This window comes from Monopterus albus, unplaced genomic scaffold (genome assembly GCF_001952655.1).
Source record: "Monopterus albus unplaced genomic scaffold, M_albus_1.0 scaffold84.1, whole genome shotgun sequence".
Lineage (NCBI taxonomy): Eukaryota > Metazoa > Chordata > Actinopteri > Synbranchiformes > Synbranchidae > Monopterus > Monopterus albus.
In genome coordinates, this window is record NW_018127964.1 from 34,242 (window position 1) to 54,886 (window position 20,645).

The following is a 20,645-nucleotide window of genomic DNA, read 5'->3' on the forward strand; positions in this document are numbered from 1 at the left end:
TAGAGAAACCAAGGGATGTAGTGGCCGAGGAAGGATTGATGAGAGCAAAGTGTTAGAATAAGAGGGAGAGATTTGTTGGTATTGGCAGATACATGGTGAATGACACATGGGGCTTTGAGAGATAGAAGAAGCTTTAAAAGTGAAGGAACCCCTTGGAGCGTAAAATAGGTTTGGTGGGTGGGATAATGGTGAAACGGATGATAAATTAAAGTTGACAACAAAATCAATAAACACGCAAATTAGGGTAAAGGCCACAAGTCCCGGTCTTATTCACAGGTTAAACATTTTTCTTTATCAAAGTGTTCTGTCTTTCCTCCTTCCTTTTCTTGTCGTTCATCCTTTCATCTGCCCACATCTCTGATCCCCACTGGCTTGTTTTGTCTTTGTTTCTCATTCCGCATGTGTTTCGGCCTCAGCCTCGCCATCTGTTCTTTCATGCAGTTGTTCATTTTAATTTCCTCACATCCATCTGTCTGTGTTATGTGCGTTCGGACAAAACCCGCAAAGTAAGACACGATTGATTGCAAAAACATGCATGTGCAGGAGAACACGCGTGTCATGTACATAATGGCTCAGGAGTGTGTCTGTCGAACTGTATGAACGCAAGCAGTTCAAAGAGTTAATAACACCTGCCATTAGGTTTTGTGCTGCTGGAACACTCTCTATCACACCACAGTCAATATCCACAGGCAGAGAGAGGAAGAGCGAGGGGGAGGGTGATGGATGGAGGAAGGAAAGAGAAATAGTGCTTAAGAGTATGAGAGAAGTGAGACAAGAGCAGAAGCAAATGAAAGAGGTGATGTAAGATAATGGCGGAAATAGAGAGAGAGATTGGGAGGATGCTGCTTGTTATGGCATCATGTCAGCGCTGTATGTGAGATCATTTGGCAATAAACTCTGTTTGCTGTAATACTTTGATTATCAATGATGAACCATTGCTTTGGAGGGCAAGGCTCTCTCTGTGTGTGTGTGTGTGTGTGCGGCCTTGGGAGAAGACACACTCTAGACAGGTATTGATTTCAGTGGGGAGAATTTAGAGCCTACTCACCACTACACCCCATCACACACACTTACAGGCTCAGACACACACATACACTTTCCTCCTCCTATCATCCACGGAGACATGATGGCAGGGAGGAGGGTCAAATAATAAAAAGAGACAGAAGATGTGAGCAGAGAAAGGTGGTATTCTTATTCACCAGCAGTCACATCTGTTAATATCGTCAGTGTCAACCAATATTAAATTAGATGCCATCACTATGGGGCACATACACACAGACTTTTGCAACACTCTTGTCTGTCTCTCATGCAAAAGCCAAACTTTAGTAGAAAGAGGCAGAGAGAGAGCAAAGCAAGCAGAGAAAAGAGAGAGAGAGAGAGAGGAGGAAGTAGGAAAAAAGAGGAGGAGGAAGAGGATACAGTAGGAAGGACTCCACTCTGTGTTTGATGAGGGGCCTCATTGATGCTATACCTGCCGTTCTGCTGGCTGATTGGAGACCTCCTGCAACAATGTTAGCATCTCTGTACTGAAGTGAGATGGGATTAAGAATTATGGCCTCAGGAGGCACTGCGGCTTTTAAGTCCTGATTGGCAATCGTTTGTAACACTGCTGGACAAGTTTTAATCCAGCCAAACCTTGTGCCCATCAGCAGTGTCTTTTTTGATTTCTTTAACCTTGATTTGTCTTGGCATGCATGTTCTTTTGACACACTTTAAACCCTCGCAACCCAATCAGCCACCTGTTGTCTCCTACTTTTTTCACTTAGAATTTAGTACAGTAGTTGGAACGAAAACCAAAATGCAGGCACCTAAATTATCCCTGTAGTGTCCTAGTAGATCAGGTCCAGATGTTCCAAGATAATGTGTTAACATTTAGAAATTGAGAAACTGAAGCATCTCTTAAGCAAAATGGACTTTTTGTATGTTTTTAGTCTTAAGGATTTTTAATCATTTGTATGTAGATGTTGTCAGGACAGACTGAATTATAAAAACTCTCCTTACTCTCCTACTTTGGTGAATTAATTCAACTGAGTTTTATTCAGTTTTATTTGTATTGTGCCAATTCATAGCAACAGTCATCTCAGGGCACTTTACATAATAAGGTCTTACAGTATTATAGGGAAAACCCAACAAATCCTCCTTGAACAAGGACTTGGCAACAGTGGAGAGGAAACACTCCCTTTAACGGAAGAAACCTCCGACAGAGCCCAGCTCTTGGTGGGCGGCCGTCTGCCTCAACTGGTTGGGTTGAGTGGACAGAGGAGAGAGGAAAGAATGAAAAGCAACAGGACAACAAATCAGCACTGGGCAGGTTAATGTGGCAGGTGACTGTTCATCAGAAATATAGAGCTCTGGAGCCAGGGACACTTGCCGAAAGGTAAAGGAGAGAGAGAGGACTGCACAACGGCACAGAGGAGACACAAAATTACTGACATGTAATGGTGGCATATAAAAATAAAATGGAGAGGAGCTCAGAGCATCATGGGAGGACCCTAGCCTAGGCCTGTAACTACACCAAACCAAACCTACCCAGAATGCACATCCAATAATTTCATAAGCACCATTACATGGGCACAAACAAGGGTCATCCTGTTGACACTAAACCACTATTACAGGTAAATACACTCAGTGGCAACAGGACAGTCCAGGCCCCCCGTTTGCTGACACTTACTAAGATGGCTGTCAGCCACACGTCTCGTTATGGTGCCGTGAAAACATAACACCACATTCTAAGTACCTTTCTACCCTCCCTCACTGTCCTACTAGTATTATATTGAAAACATTAATAACTAATAATAGAACAACAATGTTAGAATTAATTTAACTATAAACTTTATCAAAAAAAGTTTTAAGCCAAATCTTAAAGGTAGACCAGGCGTCTGCCTCCTAGACGCAAACCGAGAGCTGGTTCCACAGGACAGGAGCTTGATAGCTAAAGGCTCTGCCTCCCATTCTACCTTTGTTTGTGGTTCCTAAAGTTTTCAGAGCTTAAGAAACACCTTGGCAAGTGTTGCCATGCATGTAAGGAAGGGCAACGCTGGGTATGTAAGGAGCACTGACATGCATATGTACTGTATATGGAACTGTTGTGATGCTTGTTCATTTACCTGACAAACGTCACTTGTACTCAGATGTTATCTGACATTTTAAATTAAATACTGTTTAACTTGCCATACAGGACCCTATTGTGAGGACCCACTGCATCTGATCAAGATGAATTGGTATAAGTGGTGTTTGGGTGTGTCCATGTTCATTTTGCTAATTTGATGACAAGGAAAAACGGTTCAAGTGCAAGTAGCCAAAGGGCTGTACCTGATCTCCTCATTAAAGCAGGGTGTGGTTTGGGTGTAACATGCAATTATCCAATCAGTGTGTAACCTCACATCCCCTTTAAGAGATGTGTGAGTTTGAACGGTTGGAGGATTGCTAGCGTACTGGTGGACTTGCCAGGTCAGACATCAGTAAGATTTTCCACCAAAGGCACATGATCAATAATCAAGAAGACATGAAAGATCATGACTGTTTTATATTTTATCAGTTTAGAAATATTGTTGATATTTGTGACCTTGGTGAAAATCAGATCACATTGTATGACCAGTTTATGCAGAAAACCAGGAAATGGCAAACATTGCCATTACTTTTTCTTGCAACTGTATATAGTTTAATAAAAAATGTAGCATTTATAGTTTTTGGTGGTAGCAGATTGTAAAAGTTATGTATGTAGGCAATGAACTCTTTATTGCTCATTGGAAATTGCTCTAAACTGATAATTGGGCTGTTAAGCAGTAGACCTTTTCCACAGCAGACACTTTGACTTTTCATAGTGGCAAAAGTGCAGGTGTTATTATGCTTATAATATTAACAATGGCTCTGTTCTATTCAGGTGTCAGAGTTAGTCACTAACCGGACCTTGGGGCAGTGAGCTAGGTCTCTCTCTTTGGCTGATTGTTGCATTATGCTTCCCTGTGCCTTTCCTTCTGGTTTCCAAGGCAATTTGCAAGGCCACTGATGAGATTATTTTAAAAATTGCTATAAAGGGACATTCTCCTAACTTTTGCTGACCTGTCATGACAAAACATTTTAATACGCCATGTACAAAATATGCCTTAATAACATTTCCCATCTGGGATGAATTAGCTAGAGCACTGCGAGCCTTCACACCCGCAAATCTGTTTTTATGCCTCTGCGTCAACGGCAGCCGCTGCCAGAGGAATGATGTTTTCAGGTTGTCCGTCTATCCTCCTCATTTTTGTGAAAACGATATCTCAGGAACGCCTTGAGAGACCATCTTCAAATTTGGCACAAACATCCACTTAGATTCACAAAGGTCACTGTGACCTTCCATCCGTCCCATTCCTGTGAATGCCATATGTCACGAATGCCTTAACAGAGTTTTTTTTTATGAAACTCATTTCATATCTTTTAATAAATTCATTCATACTATTCTTTACATATATTATATGAGTATGGACCATTAAAATATGGAGGTCGTGACAGCTCCCAGAAGTGAAGACACCATGACGTGATCGCCCCCTGGTGGCTGGTTGCACTGTAGGTCATAAATACCAGAAGTGATTTCTGTCCTTATTGGTAGATATTATCACGCTGAAGTGTGTACAGGTGGTTATTTTTTTGGTAAGGTTGGCAGAAAAGCAAGATGATAGCCACTGTATTCACAATATTTTGGCTTCACTTTTACATAGTGGAGGGAAGTGGTGGCGCCATTGTATATATGTCAGTGGTCTGGACAGACGTGCATGTAAACTGCTTGACTGGTTGGCAGAGGCATCCAGTCGTGAGGCTGTAATTCTAGTTTACATATGATCACAGACTGATGGCACAGCACAATAGATAGGTAACCTAATAGATGGTCTGCAGAAAAGTAACCATGCAAATAATAAAAAGTGAATCATTTACGGGGCACATGTGAATGAGTTGACCGATGTGATTTTGTCACTACTGACTCACTGGCTTCAATCTTTGGGGTCTGAGTCCCCCTCACTGCCCCCCTTCCTAAAATCTACCATCTTACCAACAGAGAACGTCAGAGTAAACTCGTCCATCAAGCTCGTAAAGGAATGATTGCTCTTACTGTCAAAGTGTTATATTGATGTATAGTGCTCCAACAGGCCAGGCGGGTAATAGGCAGGCAGGGGGTAACTTTGTGGCATTATGTTGCCTATGACTGATTTATATAGGCAGCATGCTCCCTCGCTCCCTCTCTCACTCTCTGATGTGATTTTACAGTAGTGACATTGATCCAGGCCCACTTTGATGTTGCTCTTAGCTATTGCTCCTTGCTCCCTCCTGCGATCACATTCCGCTCCCTGGTGGCCATACTCTGCAGCTTTTAACCCCAACTACCCCTCGTCTCATCCTATAATTTCCCCCCCCACCCATCTTTCTCTCTCTATCACTCCCATCTCTCTGGTGGCTCTTTATATACTGTAAGTGTTCTTTTTCTATTGGAACCTGCTGATGAAACATCCTACTCAAGGTCTCGATGCTATCAGTCTCAACTAGCCAGGTATCACTTGAGAGAGGAAGGCAAAAGGAAGGTGGGGGCATTCGGAGAGAGCAGAGGAAAACAACCCATGACATCTTATAAGCTACTCCATCTCTTTGTTTCTGTAATTCTCCATTTATCTTTATTTTGCATTTTCAGGGAGAATTACTATACAATAAACTCTAATATCATGAAGGGGATATTAAAAGACACCATTTTGGGATAAAATGAGAATCATGATTTTCTTGGTGAGAACAGATTTTCACTTGCCATTATTAAGGAAGCCAGTTTTAAAAATGTAAATACTATATTTTCTGTTTTGAAGTAGATTTAAAAAATAAGATGATCATGCTGGTGTGAAGTTGTCATATCACAAAGGTAAAAGGCACATGAACAACCACTTGATATCCAGCTGCTTCGCTTAAATGATGAACATAAAAACTTAAAATTAAGTCTCAGTGCAGTTAGTTCACGTGGTGTTCATTCTGAAAATTGTCTAAAAATGTCCTTTTATCATTACCAAAGACTAGATTCTTTTAATTCTCTCTCTACAAAACTTCAGGAGTAAAGCCATTTTAATAAAAAACAATTAATTAAATTAATGGACCTTGATTGAAATGCAAAGCAATACATATTCTGTGTGTGTGTGTGTATATATATATATATATGTATATGTGTGTGTGTGTGTGTGTATATGTATATGTGTATATATATGTGTGAAAAGCCGCCGCCTTACAAATGAGAGCTTCGCCACTTCTGACACATCTCTCAAATTTTACAGCATGAATCAGGATTGGTCTCACTGCTTTTTTCTGCCTCTTCTAGGTGTCACATATATCAACACCTACTGCGGCTTACACCAAGTACCAATCCAATACCAGGGCTCTTTTAGTTTGAATCTGTAAAACTCACCACTTAGATCTGACTGGGATCATTTCCTTTTTGTCTATCCAATGTGACAGTTTGAAATATAGAACTGCAGTGAAATCCTCATTTTACCTATGTTCTTCAAGGTTGTAATATTGTGTTGTTATAATTTTGTATCCAAAGTGACTAAGTGACCGTAGATACTGAGGTCAGTATCAATACCAAGTGAGTACAACTGTTGACTGTACTTTACATTTCATAAAATTAGTACAAATCCGTTGCACTGGACTACACTTCAGTGTTTTCTGGTCATTCACAGAACGTGTACTGTGTTACTGAATGGTCAAAAACACAAACCTTGGCCAACTGGCACAAACAAGAATTGTGACTTGTAATACAAACTTCACTTTTATAGCCATTGTATTCTTTATCTATATGGTGCATATAGCAAAATGAAGACATCACCTGACCTGCAGGACTGTGCCCACTCTACCAAAAATAATGAGCCAGCTAAAATAATAAGCCAGCCCTGGGAAACAGAAAATGTTTTTTTGCCACAGGTGTTTGCAGCGCAGCACAGAATAGCACATTTACAGGACAGAGGACATACAGTAACATAGAAGACAAGACAGCATAGGCATTTACAGAAAAGACATAGAGGTTAGTACATTTGAGGGTATGTAGTGTGGTTCAGTTGGTAAAGCGGTCGGCTCCCTCATCTCGAGTCACGGTGCCTGCAGTCCACATGTCGAAGTGTCCTTGGACAAGACACTGAACCCCAAGTTGCCCCCGGTGGTTAGAGCCATCGGTGTGAGTTGGCACCGCAGATGGCTGCCTCGGTTCTGTACCCATTCTGTGTGTGTAACATACTTGGCCAAATAAAGTGATTATCCTTAATTTTATGCATTCTGGCATACATCATATATTAAAGTAAATTGATAATTTAGGAGAAAGGGGAAAAAGGAGAGAGGAATACTGTAAATTAAAAAAAGAGTAAACCAGGGTGGGGTGGATGTAAATCAGCAAATAACTAATAAAGACTGGGAGAGTACTGGTGGCGTTTCCACTCCAGAACAACCAGTGCAGCTCAGCAGGGTGAGGTTGGCCAGAACTGCAGGACGGCAACATCTGTGTTTAATGGTTACATTAAACTTTTCCTTTGTTTTACTGTTTATCATGGTTTATTTTGATTGATGAAACTAAAACAGCTCGGGGTGGGCCACTAGCCTTGATAGGAGAGGCCCGACCCATTGCATGATGTAAACAGCTACCAGACCCTGCGGGAGGGAGCTTGTCTAAGAGGGAGGAAACAGAAGATTTCATTTTTGAAAGATTTGTCACATGGTTCAATGCAAAGTTGTTTGATGCAACTTCCAGCTAATGTGAAATCACTGTCACACTGTAGGAATAAGACCACAGAGGTGTGACTAAAAATCTTTTTTTAGTCACTCTGTAGCTGTCCACCTGAAACTTAAGCACGTAACTGTAATATTAAAGGGTTCTAATGCCATTTTCGCATGACGTTAGATATACTGTGTGTAGACGTTTTGCATGTAATCCCTCTATTTTGTGTTTGTGCGTGCAAATTCATGTCAAACACAGACCCTTTAGAGATCTCACACTGTTAGGACACTGTTAGGTGATTTGATGCCACACAGAAATGCTTGTGAAACAGAAAGTGAGTGCACAAACACGCGCGTGCACACACACACAAATAGACAGTGGGAATCTTAAAGCCAGCTTTTATCTTAGAGAACTGGTTTGCTTTCAAGATGCCCTGCACTCCTCTCCTCATTTTCCCCTCCTTTTTTCTCCTATTATCTCTTCATGTGAACTTTCTTTTTTTCCTGTGGTAGTGTAAAACCTCTTTTCCCCCCTGTCTGCTCCATTCTGGTGCTCACTGCTCTTTTACTCATGTTGCATTCACTCCTTCCTGATGGAGCCAAATTCATCTCTCACTCGCTGTCTCTCTCTCTTTTGCATTCACTGTAAATATAGCTCCCTTTGAGTATTTTCCACTTTTTTCTACCACTAATACCACAAGAAGCAACTTTCCTCTGCAGGCTAGTAAGCAATGTAATGAGAGAAAGTGAGAAGAGGAGGAGAGACTAAAGGATGAATGTTGAACAATTCATCTTCTGTTCATGTTTGTCAGAAAGAAAGGGATGAGAGGAGTGGAGAGCAGGAAGGGAAAGACAAATTCGGGAAAGATCTGAAGAGAGCAGCACTAAGTGACGGAGAGAGGGCGACATTGGGAACAGTGTTTCGATCTTCATTTAATAATTGAATAATAATCTCCCTGGAGACATGACCTAGAACTAGCAAAGAGGGAGAGAGGAAGCGTCAGGCTGCAGATGACACTGCTGCCCCCTTGTGATTTTATGGTGTCACCACTAAAACATCAGAGCGCGTGGGTGTGTGCTCACATGCTCATCAGCGTGTGCATGATTTACAACTGCAACCTGTCTTTGTCACACACACATATGGGCCTTTGTCTGTGATGGGGAAAGAGGAGTTTTGGATGTCAGGAAAGAATCTGTTTCACTTTGTCACACACACACACACACACACACACACACACACACACACACACACACACAAACAAGGAATCAGACCTAATTTTCCTGTCAAGCTAAGTCTTTTTTTTAGGGTTGATGCTCGTATATAAACCCTGGGGGAGGGATGGGTGGCCAGGACGTTGACGGCTGATATAAGTCTGTGAATGCACCCAGGTTGATGTACGAGCACTGGCGTTAAGGGACAATGCTGCACTGACACCAGGAGAAGGAGCCCAGGAGCCTTAGGTCCACATTGAGGAGCCAGATCCTCATTCTTTGCCTGCAGCAGCCCTACAGCCACAATTACACACACACTCATGCACACAAACACATCTGCTTAGTGTTGTTATAGCTCTGAACAATTTGTTTGACCCCGCAAGAACATTGTGTCTAAAAATGTTGCATGCATAATTGGGAATTAGAGCCAGTGCTCTAAATGTGGAACTTGACGTTAACTATGTCGAAATACTACACAGTCATGTTTGTCTGTGGATGTGCTCTTAGAAAAGACGCTGCCGCGCATGAGCATATTTGAATATTAGCACCATTAATTTAGCAGAACATAGTGTGTAATACTGTCTGTGTGGTAAACTAAAAAGCCCTATTCAGTTTTCTAATGATATTATTTTAAATACAAAAAAGCATCACAATTTTCACATACAAGTAGTTAATTATATCCTGTCGTACTTTTCTATTTATGTATTTCCTCTGTGTGTTGAGCACTGTGAGCTGCATTCAATGTGCAAATTGCACTTTATGAATAGCATCTGTTAATATTATTAAGTTATAAAGCAGTAGGTTAACAAAGTATGAGGCATTTTTATAGGAAGTTCAGTCACAATACTAAAGCGTGGCTCATGGGTAAAAACTGCTTCTCTTCATCAAATTCTGCAAAAGCATCTTGATTTTGTAACGGTTTTCTGTTGTTTCATCAAGAGCATGTCCAGTAATGATGTGTTGACTTTACTTAGTTTGAAATTGCTTGTAAATATGACAAACAAATGCAAGAACTTTAAATGGCTACATAAAACACCTTTGATTGTTAGAGGAAAGTTTAAATGATAAAGATATGATACATTCCGGCCCCACCCGTGACCCCGCTCAGGGATTAAGCGGTAGAGAATGAATGAATGAAGGATATGATACATGCATGCATTAATTAATTCTAACCGTCTCTGTTGTTTCTCTGTGTGTCCAGTCTGCGCAGGGAAGGCTACACAATGCAGGTGAACGTCAATGACTACCTGGACATCTACTGCCCTCATTACAACGACAGCCAGCGCATGGTTGGCACCGGCGAACAGTACGTTCTCTACATGGTCAGTTACCGTGGTTACAGGAGCTGTGACCCCCAGCTGGGCTTCAAGAGATGGGAGTGTAACCGGCCTCATGCCCCCCATGCGCCCATCAAGTTTTCCGAGAAGTTCCAGCGTTACAGCGCCTTCTCGCTGGGCTACGAGTTCCATGTCGGACAGGAGTACTACTACATCTGTGAGTGGAACCAAACCAGTAACTAATGCAGTATCTGAACACCTGTGTTCTTTATTGTAGCAGAATCTCGCTGTTCTTGTGCGGGTCAGTGGGAGTAGAACCGTCATGCGTCAAACTCTCCTTGTATGACTGTACTTGTTTTTGTATTGTTACATGGATTTGATGAATACTCTCTGATGAATTAGCCAACGTCTGTTCTCAGGTAATTTTCACAATGACAAATTGCTGCTTCACATCTAATCATAGTCAAGCTGGCTCATACATCCTGTTGATTGCTGATTAAATTAACTCACAATTCCTTGTGTCAGTATGAGTAATGAAGTTTTAGCTTGTGGTAAAACAATTTAAAAACAGATACTATATAACATAAAACAGATGTATAGTGTGTACATTGCTTCACGAGAGACCCGTCTACAAATTCTCCTGTTGTGCAGCATCAGTCAGCCGCTCAGAGCTTCACTACATACAGAGATCCCCTTGTTTGTTTAGTTCGCACCTCAACAAGACCTTTCAGTGATCAAATCCAGCTAATATATCAGATTGAAACATATGAATTTGGTGCCGTTGTTTGAACTTGAAGAGGAAGTTTGACTATTTGAATATGTCTTTTTAATATCCTGCACCACTTTAATAAGCTTTTTTCATCAACATTCTCAGCACAGGTGTTACTAAAAACATTAACGATGGCTATTTTATTTAAGTGTCCCAGTCCACCGCGATAGTGAGTCAGCATGCACGGTACCAGGAGACTGAAACTGAAGCAGTTAAATGATATTCAGCCATCATTTATTTCATTTTTTACACCTGTGCTTTTCCCACTGTGACATGCCAAAATGTCCTCCATAAAAAGGCTCGTTATTTTTCTAATAAAATGTTTTCATTAATATTATAGAGTGTGTCTAACACGGTATGTTCTGCAGTGAAGCCTGGATGTTGTGCAGCTTTATATGCTATGTTTAATACTTTAAATTCTGTGTGGCCAGTTACTGAATAGTGACAGACGGTTGTGGGATCTTTGCAATTTTTGATCATAAATTAGTTTTTTAATTTATAGTCCTTGGTGTTTGCTTAATGTGTTCTTTAAATCTCTCATTTACTCTGATTCTGTAGTGAGCATGAGATTAAAAACATTTTGATTATAGAACAAAAAAAGATTAAGCAGCTACTTATTGTTAATATGGCTGCCTATTGATTAAGGAAAGTGCTTGCACATTCCTAGTGCTATCTGTCACTATGGTTACAGGGTAGGAAAGGGCCACTACAAACGATTGGGTTTGCTTGTCCATTTCACTCTGCAGTAATCTTTCCAATACAGTTCAAGACTCATTACTGTTAGTAAGCATGGTTGTAAATCAAAAACAGGGGTTGTGTAATGGTAGCCTGCTCTATGTGCTCCAGTGCATCCAAGGATAATAAAAATGACTAATGTAGTTGTGCACCAGTACCAGTTTTTCTTTGCAAGTACAGAGTGTGATGCCTATATTTAAAGGATTTGACTGTGCAGGGAAGCTCGTTCAGTCAAAATTTGTCATAGGCTTGTGAACTGTTGGTGTGTTGTTCTAGAAGATTTTTAAAATTGTGCTGAAGTTTTATGTTATTCTGTGTGGAACAGTTACATCTGGCTAATACTCAGACTGTTAAATAAGGTCAGTTATCGGCACTGATACTAATTCAGTGGTGCATTTTTTTTAAATGTCCAGGAATATCAGTGCTGTAATATAAAATAGCATCATGTTGCTCTATTGTGCGTTTCATGTTTTGCAGCCACACCCACCCATCACCATGGCCGCAGCTGTCTGAGACTACGAGTGTATGTCTGCTGCTCCACGGGTGAGTCTCTCACTTGGTGTGTGTGTGTGTGTGTGTGTGTGTGTGTGTGTGTGTGTGTGTTTGAGGTGTGACCTGTAATGCAGTGCGTGGACCTGATTCCAGACTGCACGTGCTCCCATCTGGCCACTCTACTCATCTGGCAGGCGCAGGGCTCCCCACAAACCCACACACACTCACACTGGCTGCATACAGATGCATATACAATCTAAATACAGTCTAAAACAGCCAGAGCTATTAATACTCCTGCTGAGTTTCCCTTGCAGCATTTTCACTCCTCGCTCCTCTTTTTCTTTCCTTCTCTCTCTCTTGCTCGCTCTCCCTCTGCAGGCAGCAGAAGGGAGTAGCTCCAGCATTGAAGGCCCTCAGCTGTCCTCTCCTTCTCCGCTCCCTGTCCTTGCTCCTCCACCCCTCCTCTCTGTCAGAATCCATTTATTGCTGTTACCAGTCAGTGGGTGGCTATATATGTAGTGTTAACCTCTCTCACTCGCTCTCTTGCCATCCTTCAATCTCTTGACCCTCTCTCACTCACTCACACACTCACACACATTCAGTACACACAGACTTTGATCCCTGGCCTGTCCAGTCCTTTTAACTTCCACAGACCTGTAGTATTCACCCGCACCCCCAGCCCCAGCACCCCCTCCACCTCCACAGCAGCTCTTCAGTGATCTGCCTCCCCTCACCTTTCCTCTTTTCTCTCCGTACCTCTCCTTCTCTTTCTCTCACAGGCCTGCTGGTGATGTTATGGCTTGTCAGTCTGTCTGCTCCAGGGGATTTTTTTTTTGGCCCCTACACCCTTGTCTTGCCACTCTCTTGCGTGTTTCTTTCAAGATGTCAAGTTGGACGTAATTAAAATCCTTTGGGTTGGAGCAGTGATTTAACCCATGCTCCCTCACTCTCCACCTCCCTCTTCTTACATTTTACTCTTATGTCAATAAGGTCAGTTATCAGCACTGATACTAATTCAGTGGTGCATTTTTTTTAAATGTCCAGGAATATCAGTGCTGTAATATAAAATAGCATCATGTTGCTCTATTGTGCGTTTCATGTTTTGCAGCCACACCCACCCATCACCATGGCCGCAGCTGTCTGAGACTACGAGTGTATGTCTGCTGCTCCACGGGTGAGTCTCTCACTTGGTGTGTGTGTGTGTGTGTGTGTGTGTGTGTGTGTGTGTGTGTGTTTGAGGTGTGACCTGTAATGCAGTGCGTGGACCTGATTCCAGACTGCACGTGCTCCCATCTGGCCACTCTACTCATCTGGCAGGCGCAGGGCTCCCCACAAACCCACACACACTCACACTGGCTGCATACAGATGCATATACAATCTAAATACAGTCTAAAACAGCCAGAGCTATTAATACTCCTGCTGAGTTTCCCTTGCAGCATTTTCACTCCTCGCTCCTCTTTTTCTTTCCTTCTCTCTCTCTTGCTCGCTCTCCCTCTGCAGGCAGCAGAAGGGAGTAGCTCCAGCATTGAAGGCCCTCAGCTGTCCTCTCCTTCTCCGCTCCCTGTCCTTGCTCCTCCACCCCTCCTCTCTGTCAGAATCCATTTATTGCTGTTACCAGTCAGTGGGTGGCTATATATGTAGTGTTAACCTCTCTCACTCGCTCTCTTGCCATCCTTCAATCTCTTGACCCTCTCTCACTCACTCACACACTCACACACATTCAGTACACACAGACTTTGATCCCTGGCCTGTCCAGTCCTTTTAACTTCCACAGACCTGTAGTATTCACCCGCACCCCCAGCCCCAGCACCCCCTCCACCTCCACAGCAGCTCTTCAGTGATCTGCCTCCCCTCACCTTTCCTCTTTTCTCTCCGTACCTCTCCTTCTCTTTCTCTCACAGGCCTGCTGGTGATGTTATGGCTTGTCAGTCTGTCTGCTCCAGGGGATTTTTTTTTTGGCCCCTACACCCTTGTCTTGCCACTCTCTTGCGTGTTTCTTTCAAGATGTCAAGTTGGACGTAATTAAAATCCTTTGGGTTGGAGCAGTGATTTAACCCATGCTCCCTCACTCTCCACCTCCCTCTTCTTACATTTTACTCTTATGTCTTCTCTCTCTTTCAGCCTCTGACGTAGAGGATGAGGTGGAGCCTACAGAACCAGACTACACACTAAGACCAGGCCTAAAAATCGACGATATTGGTGAGTCAGACATGTAGTTACTTAAACTTAAACACGCGTGAAGTTTAGTAAGTGTGGAGCAGATCAGCCTGGCTTGTCTGGATCTGTCCAGAAAGACTCATGTTTGATTCAGATCCCGTCAGTCCTAAGTCATGGAAATCCTGATTCACACTTTTTAACATTCCATATTACAGTTAAAGGATTTTTTTTTTTGTCTTATTGTCTATAAGTCCCTGAAAACAATATTTCAGTCTTTGCTATGCCCTGTCTGTGGCACATAGCACAAAGCCTATTAGTTCCTACTCAAGATGTACAGTGAAACTTTAAAAACTAGCCATAAATACTGTATATAGTTTAAGTCTAAGATTAAATAAGAGTAAATGGTGCATTTGTTGAGGACTATTTTCAGCAGTGGATTAATACACATTTGGTGTTCTAGTGGGTATTTACAGCTATAGTAGGGTGTTTGTAGGATTGACTCTGTCCGTGCTCATTGTAATGTAGGAAAACGTCACCAGATGCCGGTGTCACATTGATGTGTTTTTAGTTTTTTGCTGGATGGATAATGCTAGAGAGGAAAGAAAGAATAAAAAAAAATAATGCTATGACTGATATTTCCTGCAATAGGAATTTTATTTAATGTAGTAAACAACATTGTGTATTAAAATTGGTTTCATAATAATAGATTAACAAAATCACTGAATAAATAAAGATAATATATTTGCATTTTTAACTAAATATAAATTTTTATAACAACAACATTGTCCTTTGCTGTCTTGCTAGGAGAATATTGTATTTTCACATGTCATCTGTTAATCAGAACTGACATTGTTTTTCCTGTCAGCTCCACCAATCAGACAGGCAGGACAACCTATAATTAGCCTGATAGGCAAAACCCAGGGCAGCATGCAGCTTCAAAACATTGCTGCTCTGCGAGCACGTAGAAATATAGCAAACTAAATGAACAACAACATTTTTCAATTGACGTTCTTAATCGACTCAAGTCATCTTCGATTTGGATTATGAGCTGGATAATAGGAGGGCACTGATGAGAGAGATTAGTGAGTGCAATGATGAAACTTGAAAAACTGGAGGGATGTGTCCCTCTATCTCCAGAATAAAATATAAATATATAGATTATCACTATCCTTACCCTTGATATTGACAGCAAATTGATCAGTAATATCTGATAACAGTGACCAGTTCATTGGCCATGCAGCAACTGAAGTGAGCCATTTTCAAAAGAAACCTCCAGCACAGTTAACTTCACAGCACCAGCTGGCTTGGCAAGCTGCTGATCCTGCTAAACAACTACATGCATATTCATTTCACACTCGCTGTTTTCACCCGGATAAGCAAAGAACACAGAGTTTCATGGTTATATACTCCCAAAAAAATTAGAAGTTCATTCAGAAAAGAACAGCTTTAATCAGACTTCCTGCAATTAACTTTCAGATCTTGGCAAGTGCTCCCCCTTTGGCCTTTTGCTGCTCTCATCAAGCTTATACGACTGGTGCAATCACGGGACTCATGTTAACTCTTTTAGCACAGGAACTGTATGGAATTTGACTGTGATGCCATGCATTACACAACCAAACACGGGGGTATCAATCATCACCCTGTCTAGCTTTCACAGTCTTTTCCAAGGTAGCCTGTAAAATATGGTGCCGTGCTGTGGTTAATCCGTGAGTGTGCTTACGCACACACATGCATGGCTGTGCTTGCGTAATAAACCCGTCTGTTTTCATAGCTGTCATAAGAAAACTCATCACTGGCTGCGGTGAATGGCTGCAGGTCATGAGTTTGTTGAGATACAACTCCCTCGCATCTTTCTCCTCCCTTCATCAGCCTTGCATCTTGTTCCCTCTCACGCCATCTCCTTTTTCCATGCTCTCTTCATCCTCCTGCCTTATTATTTCTAACCTCCATTTTTTCTCTCCCACAGCACAAGTAGGAATGCAGTGGAGGGGAAAGCCACTAAAATTTTGTTTATTCACCTTTTGATGTGTGAAATTGAAATTTTTTCCTTTTTTAAAATATTTTTTAAAACAATATTAATCTAATTGTTTATAGTATACATTACTACCATCACAGTGACATAATCTATTTAAATTAAAGGATTCCAAAATGATATTTTCACTTTTATGATACAGTAAGTGGAGGAAGTTCAACCATACTTTTATTTGCCACTACATCACTAAGCCTCACGTGTATATTCTCATCATGTTTTCTCATCTCTTCCGTCTCTTCCAGCAAGTACTAGTAAATGCAAAAGATGTTCATTGCAGTGACATAAAATATACACTTGTACCCAAATCACATGTGCTACACACCTAATTACAAGTTAGACACGTATAAAGAAAAGCAGCAGAATAGGGCACCTGAAAATACTGTTAATGTAGAGTGAGTGGTCACAAATTACCCTGGCTTTCCACCTGTGTTGTCAGTTAAAAACCCAAATTGTGCAAGAGGAAGTGTGGAAATCATCAGGGAGGCGTGAACTGAAAACAAAGTAGTGGTATAGTTTCCTATTCCCCTCCTTCCTTCTCCGTCCTCCTGACTGCCGATTAGGCTCATCACATCATAGTTTTAATTACTGTTATTCAAAGTTCACATCAGCACATTCACACAAACACAAGGCGATGCACAAACTGCTCAGTTCAAATCTGCCTGATTACCGTGTCTGAAAATGTTTAACTAAGCTGAATGTTGCAGGCTCACACTATAAACCACCCTTCTCTCTCTCTCTCTCTCGCTTTCTCCCTCTCTCTCTCTCTCCCCGCTTCACTGCTCACAGTTTATTTCCTGGGTGCTGCTCCTTTCAATCAGTGTCTACAGCTCAACAGTGGTTCCCTTCTGAATACAGCCTCTAGTATTAGATTTCATTTAGATCTCATTTAAAACACAGATGGAGTGGTGCTAGCAGCTCCCCATGCAGCCATGTGATTACTGATGGCTTTCAGTGGGAGGATACTCATTTATGGACATTGTTGGCTCAGGTTACTGCAGTTGACGCTCAGGTCCAGCCATTAGTAGAGAAATCAGAAGCTTTTTCTTTAATGGAGTTTATTGCGGCAATTATCACTCCTTTAAGCGACAGTGTGTTTGGGGAACTTTGCCAGCAGCATCAGACTGGATATAAGTGGGCTGAACACAGCTTCAAGCTGTTACAAACTGACTGAATATCATCTCTGTTCTTTGTAACATTTGTAGAAACTATTGTGTAATATGTGTTAATTTCCGTTTCATTTCCAAATGACCCATAAATAGGTCTGTGAACCATATATGTTGTGTGTTTTGGCCTGCAGTATTTTGACCACTTATGCAGATTTTTATGCATGTTTGTGCAAATTTAAAACCACATGCTAACAGAAGCTGTTAGAATACCAGTTAAAGGAAGGGTTTTCTCCATCAATGGCAACATATTTCTTTATATTATTGTTAAATCATCCATACTTAGGTATAGATGCCATTCCTGGACAAATCCAGCAAGAGGAAGCTTGATTTTGAAAGTAGACAACCGAAGGCCAAACCAAAGCCACTTCTCCAAAACACATGATTGTTGGGCTAATATATACATAAAAGTTAAATTGGCTAATGGTACATACTTCTGGAAAATAACAACCCCCCCACCCAAACACAATGAAACCGATAATTAGCTACCTGTCCAGGAGAAAAACAGCCACCATGGCGTCACTTTTGTTCTCTGTTCTTGCCATCGTTCAAAAGTCACACCATTGTTAATTCTGGTTTCACCTCTTGCAGCATCTAACTTCTTTGTAGCTGTAACTTTCTCAAATATGGTCTCATTTGTGACCAAAAGCTGCTTGTGGGTACCTTCTCTCTCTCTATAAAAACAGAGAGGTAACACGTCTGCTTGCCTGACCTTGTGGGAGACTCTTGAGGACAAGGTCAGAGTGCGCACAAGTAGGAAGATAGGTTGACAAGGCAGGTAGGCCATCCAATGGTTTTGCTCAGACTGAGTAAAATTACTGATCAGGCTTTTTTCAGCCCTGTTGCTGCCACAGATGATGGATATTTTTCTTTATGTTGTCACCACATTTAATGTATTCATTGCCATCAGGATGAAAAGAGAAATTCAAGAACTGTAACCAAACACGACAAGAAACACTCCCTTCAAATATCTTTTCAGTTGTCTTCCTTGTCACCATATTTGATGTGAGAAAAATGGGATGATTTTCATAATGGAGCTAAAAGAATGAACCACAGAATCAACTTAATATTACCAATTATACCCTCCAAATGGCACTTCTTATGCTTGTGTTTGTTTACTTACAGTCATACTGCTAGAGGGTGCAATTAAAATAACATACACAGACACTGAACTGAAAAAAAGTGCTGATTTTCTTAAAATTTGGTCAAAAATAGAACTGCAGTTTATATTTCCATTGCCAAACAATGATTTTCCACACAAGTTTAGAAACTCCTCTCTATCTTAGTTGGCGACAGGTAGATCTACTTGGCCTCTAAAAGCTGAGTAAAGCTGTGTGCTGTCAGCTGAGGCCCTGCAGAGGTTTTAAGTTGAAGTACATTGCTATTAACCACCAGTCAGGGTATAATGAAAGATACTGTTGTATCACTGTTGACTATTACTATTTTCACCTGTCTCTCTCATATGGAAATGCAATACTAATTCACAGGGTGACATTCTGCTCTGGGAACACCACAAATTATAACTTCTAAGAAGATTACCACATAGTTGAATCAACACCTCTTTGACAGTGTCAACAACAATTAAAGATAGTTATTTTCAGGTCACTCGCTGTGTGTGAATTTAAGTAGTGGGGATATTAACCTCCCACAGTGAACATTTGGCATATATATTATACGACACTGTGCTATATATTTACCTACAGTATACTGGCTCAAATAGAAGCCATTACAGCTAATGGCTACTGACAAAGACTCACTCACATACTGCACATGGAGACAGATACAGACTTTAATATTTCCTCGTTACTGTCAACATGACATTCAAGTTCTGGGCTGTCTGGGCTTCAAAATTATGAGGCTGCTTTACTGCTTCAAAATGCAGCACACACACAGACAGTTGTGCACAAGGCTTACTTGTGTGACCTGCTGTTTAGCTCAGGAACATGTCAGGTCACGATGTGCGTCACATGGCCCCTTGCACAAACATCACGCCAGAAGTGTGGGCAAGTAATTGCGTGTTTGCCTGTGACAATTCTGAGAGACGGTGGGTATGTGTGTGTGTGTGTGTGTGTGAGATGAGGCGATTAGTAGAGCCACACTTTAGAACCAGTTGTGCGAGATGCTTCACAGTCTGCCGTGTGTGTCTCCAAAACCACATTCCTCTGTCAGTCAGCGCCAAAGTAACATAGTTCTGACCTTTCAGCCACACGCTCGGTTACAGTGCGGTCAAAGCATTTAACCTGAGCTCCACACCTGCATAGACCTCATTAGATCGGCCAGCAGAGCATACCAGAGGAGGCCGTCTCAAAAACCAGGTGTCAGCCTGTGATTACTCTGCTGTATGACCCACAGAGCAGCTGGAAATATTCTGGGAAATGCTGAGTGGAGAATATGCCAACTTTACTTGAATGCCAGTGGACCATAAACACAATAGGTCCTAATCAGCAAGAACTGACTTTTGTACAGACAGAAAATTGTGCTTCAGTCTGGTCTCCACTCTCATTAATCAGGTGACTAGAGAAGGGTGTGTCTAGTCATACATGTCTCGTAAGTGCAGGCATGCAGCAAACTGTCTGGTGGTTTTTGTTATTGTTAACTAGACATCTACTCCTGGTGCCTGCAACAAAAGACCACAGATTATTTTTAGGTCATCACCAGGTGTACATACTATAAAGGGGTTTTAGGAGGGAGGGGGTGATTTACAGTACATACAGTGTCTATATGTGTGCAAGTGAGTGTGACTGGGGATGTCTCACTTTATTAGAACAATACGAGCTCTCTGATAACAGCTGCAGTCTGCGGTGGCACTGCTGCTGTGTTGTCTTTGTTGCAGACTAACTAGTGGGAGTGAGACCGTGTGCACTGATAGCTGCCGTTTTTTCAGTCATGCTGCTTCATTACAAAGTGTGGTCATGTTTTAGTAACAGCTGTGCTGTGTAACCAGATTATAGTGCAAGTAGAAGCTCAGATAAATGTGTCTTTTAAATTTTTCTTTCAAGGTGTTCAAGTATAGAAAAATGCAATAAGAAGAATTACCCTCCCTGATTGTCTCCTCTCTTTCTCTCTGTATTTTTTTTGCAGATGAATTTAA

General features: G+C 41.5%; 1 protein-coding gene across 1 annotated transcript in view; it reads left to right on the forward strand.

Annotated features, from left to right (window-relative positions):
* LOC109964078 (ephrin-A3) overlaps positions 1–20,645 on the forward strand; it is a 32,442-nt gene that overhangs the window by 10,717 nt on the left and 1,080 nt on the right. Inside the window, 3 exon segments of the mRNA XM_074527648.1 lie at positions 10,130–10,422; positions 12,187–12,252; positions 14,324–14,438. Coding sequence (XP_074383749.1) covers positions 10,130–10,422; positions 12,187–12,252; positions 14,324–14,438 — 474 coding nt within the window.